The sequence below is a fragment of the Leptosomus discolor genome, chromosome 15 (assembly GCF_034619465.1).
Source record: "Leptosomus discolor isolate bLepDis1 chromosome 15, bLepDis1.hap2, whole genome shotgun sequence".
Taxonomy (NCBI): Eukaryota; Metazoa; Chordata; class Aves; order Leptosomiformes; family Leptosomidae; genus Leptosomus; species Leptosomus discolor.
The window spans coordinates 19,373,772-19,385,417 of record NC_141405.1 but is presented as its reverse complement, the minus strand read 5'-3'; the positions used below and the strand labels follow the sequence as shown (position 1 = coordinate 19,385,417).

General features: G+C 50.8%; 1 protein-coding gene and 1 non-coding gene across 2 annotated transcripts; one reads left to right on the top strand and one right to left on the bottom strand.

Annotated features, from left to right (window-relative positions):
• The first annotated feature begins 261 nt into the window (after nt 1–261).
• On the top strand, nt 262–591 carry LOC104343898 (feather beta keratin). The gene has a single exon (XM_009947904.1). It carries the CDS (start codon nt 262–264, stop codon nt 589–591), a length of 330 nt encoding a protein of 109 aa, XP_009946206.1.
• A 2,133-nt stretch (nt 592–2,724) lies between these two features.
• Nucleotides 2,725–2,806, bottom strand: TRNAS-GCU (transfer RNA serine (anticodon GCU)). The gene has a single exon. It is a non-coding gene; the product is annotated as a tRNA-Ser (tRNA).
• Nucleotides 2,807–11,646: the final 8,840 nt, after the last annotated feature.

Genomic DNA, 11,646 nt, shown 5'->3' with positions numbered 1-11,646 from the left:
ATATGGCAGCGTGTGACCAGACAGCAGGGAGGTTAGGTGGTGGACAGGAGGGTGCGTTGTGGTGTTCTGCCCAAAGCACAGCAGGGCACCGTTGCGGTCCCTCCCGCTGCACACAGCTTTCTTGACTCGTGCCCCTTGCCAAATCGCTCTCCACTGAGCTCCCAGGCACTCCGAGGAGCCACGGTGGGGGTCTGAAAGGGACCGACAGCTAATGCCCTCTGCTCCCTCCCGCTCTTGCAGGATTGCCTCCCTCCGCGAGACATGTCGTGCTACAGCCCATGCCTGCCAGCTGCCTGCGGCCCAACCCCGCTTGCCAACAGCTGCAACGAGCTGTGCGTCATCCGGTGCGCCGACTCCAGCGTGGCGATCCAGCCCTCACCAGTGCTGGTGACGCTGCCGGGCCCGATCCTCAGCTCCTTCCCTCAGAGCATGGCCGTGGGATCCACCGCATCGGCTGCCGTGGGGAGCTCTTTCAGTGCTGCCAGTGTGCCCATCGCTTCTGGGGGCTCCCTGGGGCTGGGGGGTCTTGGGCGGTCCAGTCTGGGCCGTGGGCTCTGCGGGCCTCTGGGACACGGCAATCTCTTATGCTGAAGCCTGTGGATTGCCTGCCCGCGGTCGAATGCCAGGAGCCTGGAGGAAAGCCCTGGAGCCAGCCGTGAGCGGGCAGCCTTGCTCTGCAGAGGAGCCGAGATCCCACCACTCCGCCCACGGAAAGGGGCCTGCGCTGGCCTGCCGTCTCTTCCCAGGAAGCCTCTCTCGTTCCCCTTCTCGCTCCGCTTTACCTCACGTTCCCCTTGAAATTCCTCTGCCTTCCTCCCGTAGCAATGGGTCTAGGTGACACACGAGTGCCTTTCATTGTCCTTTCATTTCCTCATTAAAGACATTGGGCATCAGCTTTGCAAGAGAGTCACGTTTCGTTCTCCCCTTGTCTCCAATCCCAACCAGCTGAGCATCCAAAAGAGTTCCTCCCTCGGTAAAACTGCGGGTTTCTCCATAGTTCCTGGCTTTGAGAGAGCCTCATCTTTCCCCCCTGATATCCCACGGCAATGGAGACAAGGCCAGTGTGGGGTGAGAGCTCTTGTGCAAGGAGTGCCATTACTCATTGGCACCCCTCGAAAGACGCAAAGCAAAGCATGAAGGAAGCCCGAATACTTCTAGAACCACAGAATCGCCCCGATTGGTAGGGACCTCAGAAGATCATCTGGTCCAGCCTTCCGTGGGCAAGGGAGCCCAGATGAGATTTTCTGGTACCCTGTCCTATTGCATCTTGAAAACCTCCAGTCGTGGGGACTCTGCCGCATCCCTGGGGAGGTTGTTGCAGTGAATGATCATTCTCTCTGTAAAAAGTGTCTTTCTTTGGTCAAGGTGAAACGTCTCCTGCTTGCTCCCTGTCCTCTCCCTGTGGCTCTTTGTTAAGAGAGAGTCTCCCTCCTATTTGTGGTGTCCTTTGAGTACTGCAACACCGTGATGAGTGTGGGGGAAGAGCACCACAGGACAGCAGGAGACTCAGCATGGGATGTTTTGGGGCAGGAACCAGAGGCAGGGCAAGGGAGGGTTCAGAGTGGTGCTGGGAGGAAGAAACGTGAGAAAAGGAGAGGGAAGACGGAACAACATGGCTGTCACTGAAGAACTGATTGCTGTTCAGGATGCTTGCCTGGCCATGCCCTGCTTCTGATCAGTGCAGCCTGTCTGGTCTTCTTCTTGAGTTCTATTCCTAAGTGTTTTCCCTGGCGAGGGGCCCTCTAATCTGTGTGCATGTGCGCGCGTGGAAGTCTAGGGGCCAGCAACTGGAGTGAAACCACAGGTCGCCGTGGTTCCTGCCGCAGTGGTTCCAGTCACTGGAGTGGGACCAGAGGTCATTTGGACTGTTTGTTTGGGCTGCCAGCACCCGGACAGACAAGGGTGAGTGGAAATAATGTGCCAGCAAGCGGAGCACGGGAGGCTGTGTAAGTCAGTGTGTGATTGCTCTCGAGTATCAAGCCAGATGACACAGCGGTCATGTAAAGCGGCTTGGGAGCCATGTGGGGGGGTGTGCCTCTAAGGGTGAGGTCACAGAAGGAGCTGGCTACAGAAGACACGAGAGCGCCCTGGTCAACTGCCAGAGACACCATAGGTCAACCATAGTTGAACCTGCTGGAGCAGTTGCCTTGGGCTAAAGGATCTCAGGAAGTCCCTTCCAAGCCTGATGACTCTGAGATTCCGTGAACAGAAAACAGCATCGTCTCCCTTTAAAAAAATACCTTTCCCGAAACGTTCTGTGACAGAAAGTGGTGACCGGGCATTTTGGTTTTTCTTCCCATGGCTGCTTGAGCCTTACTGAGGGCAAGGTAAAGAACGTCCACTGCGCTTCCCTTCTCTGCCAAGTCAGTCACCTCTCTGTAGATGGCTAACAGCTTGGCTAAGCATGACTTTTCCTTTGTAAATCCATGCTTACTACTCCCAACCACCTTTCTGCGCTACCTATGTTTGGAAAGTGCTTCCGGGATGTTTTGTTCTATCATCGTCCGAGGGATTGAGGAGAGTCTGACCGTCTACGTCCGAGGGATTGAGGAGAGTCTGACCGTCTACGTGGAGACAGAAGAGGTTGAGTTGAGGTGTGTGCCCTGAGCCACCTCAAAACCTTGCAAGTTCTTTTCAGGCAACTCTCATCTCAAAACAAAGGCTTGCTTGGGGGCACACATCAAGCTGCTCACACTCAGAAACTCTGACCATTGCTGGGCTGATCGACGAGGATGGGATTCGAACCCATGCGTGCAGAGCACAACGGATTAGCAGTCCATCGCCTTCACCACTCGGCCACCTCGTCAGCACACTGCTCCTGCTCCCGCCACTGCCACTGCTGCCACTGCTGCCACTGCTGCTGATTCTGCCACTGCTCCTCATGCTGCTGCTGCTGCTCCTGACGCCTATGCCTTTTTGTACTGTTTGACGTGGGGGAGAAGGAGCCAGCCTCTGGCTTTTGCGTGTTGGGACTCATCCATTCTCCTGACAGCTGGGACACACACCCCTGTGCTCCTGAGGAGAGGCCTGAGGGAGTCCATTGTTCACTCATGCACAGTGCAGCTAAGGGCAGGTCAGAGGCGCTGGTCTAAGTCTCTCAGGGGGGTTCGTTTGAATCCCACCCCTGACAAGGATAGAAAGTAGATGAGCCTTGTGCCCTAAACCAGCTGAAGTAGAAAACCAGACAATAAATGCAAAGTGCTGAGGAGTGCAGTCTTCCTGATTTGGGCTTTTTTGTTCTTTTTTTTTGAAGGTATGAAATTGCCCCAATTGATTTGACAAGACTGTGGCTGAGGAGAAGCATGCACAGACTTGTGATCCAGTTTTGTTCTTCGGACCTGCCCCTCTCACAGCCTCCTCCTGTCAAGTCTCAATGCCAAGGGGAAGGTGTCTGAGAACTCAGTCAGGCCCCTGTTAGCTGCCTCCTGCCCTCAAGAGTTTCCAGGCATGAGTCCAGAGCTAGCGCTCCAAGCCTGCTTAGGTAGAGAGGCATGCTCTCTCCTTTCACCTCAGCTTTGCCCAGCCTCAGCAAAACCCAAGCTTCTCTGAGGCATCTCTTGGGCAGTTTGACCTTGGACAGCCACTCAAAGCTTAGGTCAGCACAGATACAGACTTGCCTGCCTGCTGGCCTTGAGGTAGAAAGCTGTGTTGTGTTATTCTCTCATCTAATGGGAAAAGAGGTGGGGAGCTGAGAAAAGGTGTCTCTGTCCTGGCTTTTATCTCTTTGTGAGGTTCCTGAATTGCACTTTGCAGGGAGGGCAAAGGGTGAGCGGGGCAGAAGGGCTGTACTCAACTTCCATCCTTACCCACAGCTTATTTGGCACTGGGTGCTCGGCGAACATCATTGGTTAGAGCATGTAACAGGATGCAACAGGACTGAGGCTGGGACTTGAATTCTAGGACGATGGGTGTGGGACAAGTACTCTAACACGTCGTCTGCACAGACTGAAGCTGTGGAGCAGCATAGGAGCAAAGTGCAGCCTTTGTCCTCCTCTCCCTCTGCCGTCCCTTCCAGCAACTGATCTACCATCCTGTCAGAGACGGCAGACACACCTTTTCTCTTTTCCTCTTCTTCCCCATCAGGTAAGAGCACAACACAGGCCTTTCCAGCTGAAGAACACCAGGCACACTGCCCCCCAGTCAGCTGGTCGCCCTGCAAAGCCTAGCAGTGTGTCCTATCCCCAAGGACTTGGCTCCCTAGGCCTAGGAGAGGGAGCTTGAATTTTGCATCAAGCAAGCAAGGGTGAAGGGAACAGAGAGGGCAGGCACGTACCTCTGACTGGACAGGTTTTTCTTGCTGGTTTGGGGTTTGTGCCTGGGAACACTTTAGGGCAGGAAGTGGTGGCCACAGCCCTAACAATGCTTCGTGGCCTAAAGAGGCCGTGGGGGTTTTGTGATTGTTTCCATAACCATTTTCCTCTTCTCTCCTCTCCTCCCCTCCCCTTCCCTCCCCTCCCCTCCCCTCCGCTCCCCTCCCCTCCCCTTGTGATTTTATACACAGGGACTCTTCTCTGTCCCCAGCCCGTGGACACATTCCAGTGTTTCACACTAGAAAGGACAGAAAGCAAGCTGGGAAAGCTGCTGGGACACCACTTTCTGTGACTGAAGATAGATTGTCTGGGAGATATCTTTGCCCCCTGCCCTTCACTTCAGAAAGGGCTGGCTCTTCGAGTCTTTCCCCACCACACTTCACCCTGGAGGAGAAGAGACCTTGATTGTTTTAACATGGCATTGCTTCATCTCATTTGGGTTTCAGCTAAAACTTCTTCAATCATGGCCGCAGTTTGCTCTCGTGCTTTTCTTTTTATCCATGGAGAACATGTGTGTGTTTAGTTTAGTATGAGGGCTTGGTGGGCACACCTGAGTGGCACAATTCTTGGCTGGTGGCTCCACAACAAGTTTCTGGCCTGTGCTGAAATTTCTTCATATGTTTTACCCCCTTTGACACCCTAACCCACACCTCTGGTAAGGCCAGGGTGGCTCTGCTCCTCACATTCTCCACAGACCTCTGTGCTGCCACACCACCATCCCCCCACTCTGTCTTCTCCACGAGTGTCTTGGCAGGGTATGAGCACTCAGCACATAGCTGAGCCATGCAGCGTAGCCCAGGAATACAATATTGCCATTGCTGGTACGGGGCCACCTGCCTGGCACTCACTATGCCAGACTCAGGCTTGTCAAGCTTGCTTTGCATGAAATTTTCTTGACCTGCCCAGAGCACTGTTTTCACATGGCTTAGCTGTAACAAATTTTTCTAATGACCAGGTGGCTGCCTAACTTTCTTTCACTTTTGCTTTGTATGGTACACACCTCTTTTTTTGTTAGGGAGTTGCATTACTGCAAGAATACGACTCAACTGTATTACTGTATTGTTGTTGCTCCTGTAATGTTATATTGTTATTACAACAATAATAGAGCTATCCTGTGTGGAATGAGACATCAGGACTCAGGTAATGACACAACGTAGAGGAATATGAGACTGGGACAGCAAAGGCCTTGAGAAGAGGAACACAGCATGCAGTGTGGAAGAGTAACAGGCATAGGATGAGAGATGGGACATAGAGTGGCCCTAGACACCAGGAGCCTAGAGACATCTCACCGTTGGACAGTGAAAGAAATGCATTCCTGGGGCTGGATAAAACCAGTTTCAGGGAGGCAGCAGAGAACAAAGAACAAGTGACCAACCTATGTAAAATGCACCATGTATAGTACCCACAGATGTAGCATGAACTTGTGGACAAGTGAAGAATGAGCAAGGTGTAGATGTGTGTTAGCAAACATATAAAAATGAGGCCAAGAGGATCCTAGTGTAATAAGTAACATATTGTGCTTTGTTCATTAAACCTGTATGGGAAGGTATGGATGGAAGATTTCTGTGCCGGCAAGGCTTGATAGCCCAACCGAAGGACATTCTTGCATAAGTCAACAGGACCCATAGCTGAGGGGGTGGAGTAGTCACATTCTTGCATAAGTCCACCCACAGGGCAACGAGGAAGACCTTCAGCCTTCATCCTTACGATCACCAGGAGGCAGAGAAAGACCCCCCAGCAACAGAAGGAACATGCGCAGAGTATCGACCTGATTGCGACATCATGAATGCAGGAAATGAGACTGTATATAATGTGCTTACACGAGGCGGGAAGTTGCGAGCCGTTGGCGGAGCGCAGACTCCCTGGCCGCCCAGCGCTGCCTTTGCTCTTGTTCGCTTGCCAATATAATAAAATTCGCATTGGATTTTGACACTTTAAATTGTCCGTGTCTCTACCTATCACACTAGGAAGAAGCCATCATCATTACCATCACGAGCTCACTCCTCCTGGGGAAGGACTAGCACTGCTGAGGACTTGTCGAACTTTTCCCCACCAGACAGGTACCATCGACCTCAGCAATCAGCAGTGAAGTGGAAGGCTGGGCACAACAGCACAGAGTGACATAGACACTGGGAAGTATGTGTATATCCACCTTAGCTGTGTTGACTTACTCAGAATTCTTCCATAGTACTGTTCTTCTTTTTTACTTTTGCTTTTTTCCTTCCCCCCCGCCCCCCGTCGTAATTTGATCTGGACCAAATAGGGATTCTTTGATTAGACTTGATTTTAAGTTTACTAATAATAAATACTTAGCTTTATGTATAAGGTTGTTTCCTTTTTCCCCATTAGACGTTTTGAACATAACAGCACCACGGTGCATATTTTCAGTAATCAATGCTTGCAGAACATGAGCTCATCATTTGCATAGGACAGCTCCATGGAAGAGATACACAGAAGAGATACACAGCCTTCTCTTGAAGAAAGCAATCCAGAGAACTCTGCTTCCTTTAACTGAGGAATAAACCATCGTAAACAACAGCTGGCACCTGCATGTCTACAGAAAGTAGACTAGATAAATTTTCTCATTTAACAAGTAGTTAGAGTCTTCTCAGTTAACAAGTAGTTAGGGCGTTAAGAGCTCTGACCAGATTCCACAGGTCCAACAAAAGGCACTTCCAGGCACTGCAAATCTTGATAACACTGGTGAAAAAAAAATGTACCTCAGTAAGAAAGTGGGCATTGAGTCATGGGTCCAATGTATGACTGAGGGCATTTTCCCCAAGTCTATTCATGACACAAGAGAATGGCATGGTGCTATCTTGCAATTAAAAGGTCCTGAATATGACACTCAGTCCCCAGCCCAGGAGAAAAACAGGCATGACCTTCTGGATCTCTGACCTGAACAACCCTCTGCAGCACGAAATAAGGGTGTGAGGTCTTTGGGATTAATGTCCTTATGCAAAAAAATCAACTTGGTTTGGGAGGACTGTCAAGCAAGCACTCAACAGTCTCTCATCCCTCCCTGATGCTCGGTAGCTTTCCCTCTCACATCCTCTCCACTTTGCAAGCAGGATGGGTGCCCCCACTTGGAAGAGTGAAGTCAAGAAAGTCAAGTTCATAGAGCAATGGCTATGCAATTTGTAGAGAAGAGTTTGACCTTTTGTCACTTGAAGAAGTCACAACACACCTTGTATGGCAGGAAAACGTATCAACCATAGAGGCTGGAAGTAAGCAGAGGCCCACTGTGAAATGGCCTGGGGATCTGAGCCTCCTTCGTTCTCTGTGCTTCAGGAGGACAGGCATCCTGCAGGAGCTCGGCTGTGCTCTGAGCTCTTCCATGGCTCTGCAGGGATTTTTTCTCAAGTTAGCCTTGAGGCCAAATTCAAGGCTGAGGTTGGACTCAGCCTCTCAACCTGAGTTGCATCAGGAGTGCTTCAAATCTGAAATCCTAACTGAGTGGTGGTCAAATTCCTGTGGTGGCTTGGCTCCAGCCAACAGACAAGCACCCACACAGCCACTCACTTACTCCCCTCTTCTGCAGGACAGAGAGAGAATAGAAGGAAGGCAAGGATACTTGTTCATCAAGATAACAGGAGTTTAATAGGTGAAGAAAAAGCTGCATGGGCAAACAAAGCAAAACAAGTAATGTATTCACTGCTTCCCATCAACAAACAGATGTTTAGCCAGTTGCTGGAAAGCAGAGCCTCAGCACACATAAAGGTTTCTCGGGAAGACAAATGACATAACCACAAACATCCCCCTTCTCTCCTTGATATTTTCTTGCTCAGCGTGACATCGTATGGTATGGAACATCCCTTTAGTCTGTTCAGGTCAGCTGTCCCGGCTCTGCCTCCTCCCAGTTTCTTGCCTACCCCTAGCCTACACCACTGGGGAAGGAAGGGAGTGGGAGGAGACAGAAGGGGAAAAAAGAGGAAGCCTTGATGCTGTGTAGGCACTGTTCAGCAATAGCCTAAAACACATGGGTTTAGCCATGAATCCAAAACAGAGCACCATACAGGCTGCAACGGTGAGAATTAACTCCAGTCACACCGAGTACTGCTCCCCATGAAGAGGAAGGTGTGACTAGCACATTTGTGTGGCCTGAAGGTACTGAAACCTTCTGTCACAATCTGACACGACATCTCAAATGGCCATTGCTTTGAGGAGGGAGCAGAGGTACTGCTGTCATCTAATGCATCACCATACTCTCACCCAGGAGGAAATGCAAACTAGAACTTTCAGATGAAAAACACAAGTTTTTTGTCTCTTGGCCATGATTTGCAAGCCCAAAATGGCTGTTAGTTAGCACACTTCATAATTAAGAGGAGTTTCAGGCTCCCCAGGGCTCTGGACCATCGTTTAACAGAACCATAGAATCATTTAGGTTGGAAAAGACCCTTAAGATCATCAAGTCCAACCATTAACCCAGCGCTGCCAAGACCACCGCTAAACCATGTCCCTAAGCACCACATATTTTAAATATCTCCAGGGATCATGACTCAACCACTTGCCTGGGCAGCCTGTTCCAGTGCTTGATAACCCTTTCAGTGAAGAAATTTTTCCTAATATCCAATCTAAACCTCCCCGGGCACAACTTAAGGCCGTTTCCTCTCATCCTATCACTAGTTACTTGGGAGAAGAGACCAACACCCACCTCGCTACAACCTCTTTTTGTGTAGTTGTAGAGAGCAATAAGGTCTCCCCTCAGCCTCCTCTTCTCCAGGCTAAACAACTGGAGTTCCCTCAGCCACTCCGCATAAGACCTGTTCTTCAGACCCCCCGCCAGCTTCGTTGCCCTTCTCTGGACACGCTCCAGCACCTCAATGTCTTTCTTGTAGTGAGGCGCCCAAAACTGCACACAGCGTTCGAGGTGCGACCTCACCAGTGTACTCGGGTACAGGGGCACGATCACTTCCCTACTCCTGCTGGTCACAGTACTTCCGATACAAGCCAGGATGCTGTTGGCCTTCTTGGCCACGTGGGCACACTGCTGGCTCATGTTCAGCTGGCTGTTGACAAACACGCGCACACACACCCCCCCACCCCCCCATAGCGCTGCATGAGGTTGTTGTGACCCTAGTGCAGGACCTGGCACTCGGCCTTGCTGAACCTCATACAGTTGCCCTCGGCCCATCCATCTGACCTGACCAGATCCCTCAGCAGAGCCTTCCTACCCTCAAGCACATCAACACTCCCACCCAATTTAGTGTCATCTGCAAACTTACTGAAGGTGCACTCGATCCCCTCATCCAAATTGTTGATAATAATGTTAAACAGACCTGGCCCCAATGCTGAGCCCTGGGGAACACCACCTGTGACCAGCCACCAACTGCATTGAACTCCATTCACCACAACACTTTGGGCCCGGCCATCCAGCCAGTTTTTTACCCAGCAAAGAGTGCACCCATCCAAGCCATGAACAGCCAGTTTCTCCAGGAGAAGGGAAGCAGTGTCAAAGGCTTTACTGAAGTCCAGGTAAACAACATTCATGACTTTTCCCTCGTCCGTTATGCGGGTCATTTTGTCATAGAAGGAGATCTGGTTAACAAAGCAGGACCTGCCTTTCATAAACCCATACGGACTTGGCCTGATCACCTGGTTGTCCTATACATGCCATGTGATGGCACTGAAGATGATCTGCTCCATTACCTTCCCTGCTACCAAGGTCAGACCGACAGGCCTGTGGTTCCCTAGATCGTCCTTCTGGCTCTTGTTGTAGAAGGGCATCACGTTTGTTATCCTCCAGTGTACTGGGACCTCCCTGGCTAGCCAGGACTGCTGGTAAATGATTGAAAGTGGCTTGGTGAGCACTTCCACCAGCTCCCTCAGTACCCTTGGGTGGATTCTATCCCATCCCATAGACCTCTGCGTGTGCCTAAGTGGTGTAACAGGGTGCTAATCATTTCCCTTTGGATTATGGGGGCTTCATTCTGCTCCCTGTCTCTGTCTTCCTGCTCAGCAGGCTGTGTACCCTGAGAACAATTGGTCCTAATACTTAAAAAGCCTGTGCCACTCCAAGCCCTCCCACCCTTGTCTCCTCCCTGGTGAACTTGGTTAGTCTGAACTCGCTCCTCTTTCTCCTGGCAGGATTCCTGTCAGGGTGACTGTTTCTATTCTATGCACGATACCTCTGACATATGTTCTAGAACAAAAAACCAGGGTATTTCCCTCTTCTGGGAGGTGAGTCCTTCCAAGAAGTATTTAGCTGGATTCTTTTTTGGCAGTGGCTCTCTTGAAACCAGGGCATAGACCTGGTATTCTCTAATTGCAAAGCAGCATTTGAGGGTATCCTCCACCCTTTCTGTCGAAACCCAAAGCTCACACCAGGAGTTGGGTTATTAATTATCCTCTTTGGTGCACCTTTCCTACCGATGGCTTATCTGCAGCCTTCAAGGTCATTGAGGGCTGTGAGGAAACAGTAACAAAAAGTTTCGGGATGTACAAGAACTGGATTGGAGGCATGAGTGAACTGTTCAAGATCATTATTTCGCTGGCATCTATCTTGGAGCCAATACACCAGCTTGTATGCTTGAGCACTTGGGGAGGCATAGACCCAGGCATCAGTACAGGCTGGGGGTCGACCTGCTGGATAGCAGCTCTGTAAAGAAGGATCTGGGAGTTGTGGTGGACAGAAAGTTAACCATGAGCCAGCCATGTGTCCTTGTGGCCCAGAAGACCAATGGTATCCTGGGGTGCATGAAGAAGAGTGTGACCAGCAGGTCAAGGGAGGTTCTCCTCCGCCTCTACTCTGCCCTGGTGAGGCCACATCTGGAGTACTGTGTCCAGTTCTGGGCCCCCCAGTTCAAGAGGGACAGGTGTCACGGTTTGAGGCTGGGCCGTCCACTAACGAATGACAGACGCTCTCTACTAACCCCTCTCCCCTCCCAAAAGGGAAAAGGAGAGAGAACAAGGGAGAGAGACTTTACGGTTTGGAAAACTAAACCAGCTTTAATGGAACAATAACAATAAAAGATAATAATAAGAATAAGGAAAAAAAAATGAAATATATACAGTATGTACAAATATATACAAAACCACTACCAAACCCAACTCCCCCCCACCCTGATGACAATACGTCACCACCACACCGCAGGGCTGGCACTGGGGCAGTCCCAGGCTGGACTCAGCAGCAGACAGGGACGGGATGCAGGAGCTGGACTCAGGCACTGGATTCAGGGATGCATGGATCAGTCCTCCTCAGATGTCGGCCATCGAAGAAGAGCGAAGGGGCGAGACCCTCGTGATCTCTTAGCTTTATACTGAATATGACGTCTATGGGATGGAATACTCTGTTGGTCAGGTTTGGGTCACCTGTCCAGTTTGCTCCTCCCTGTAG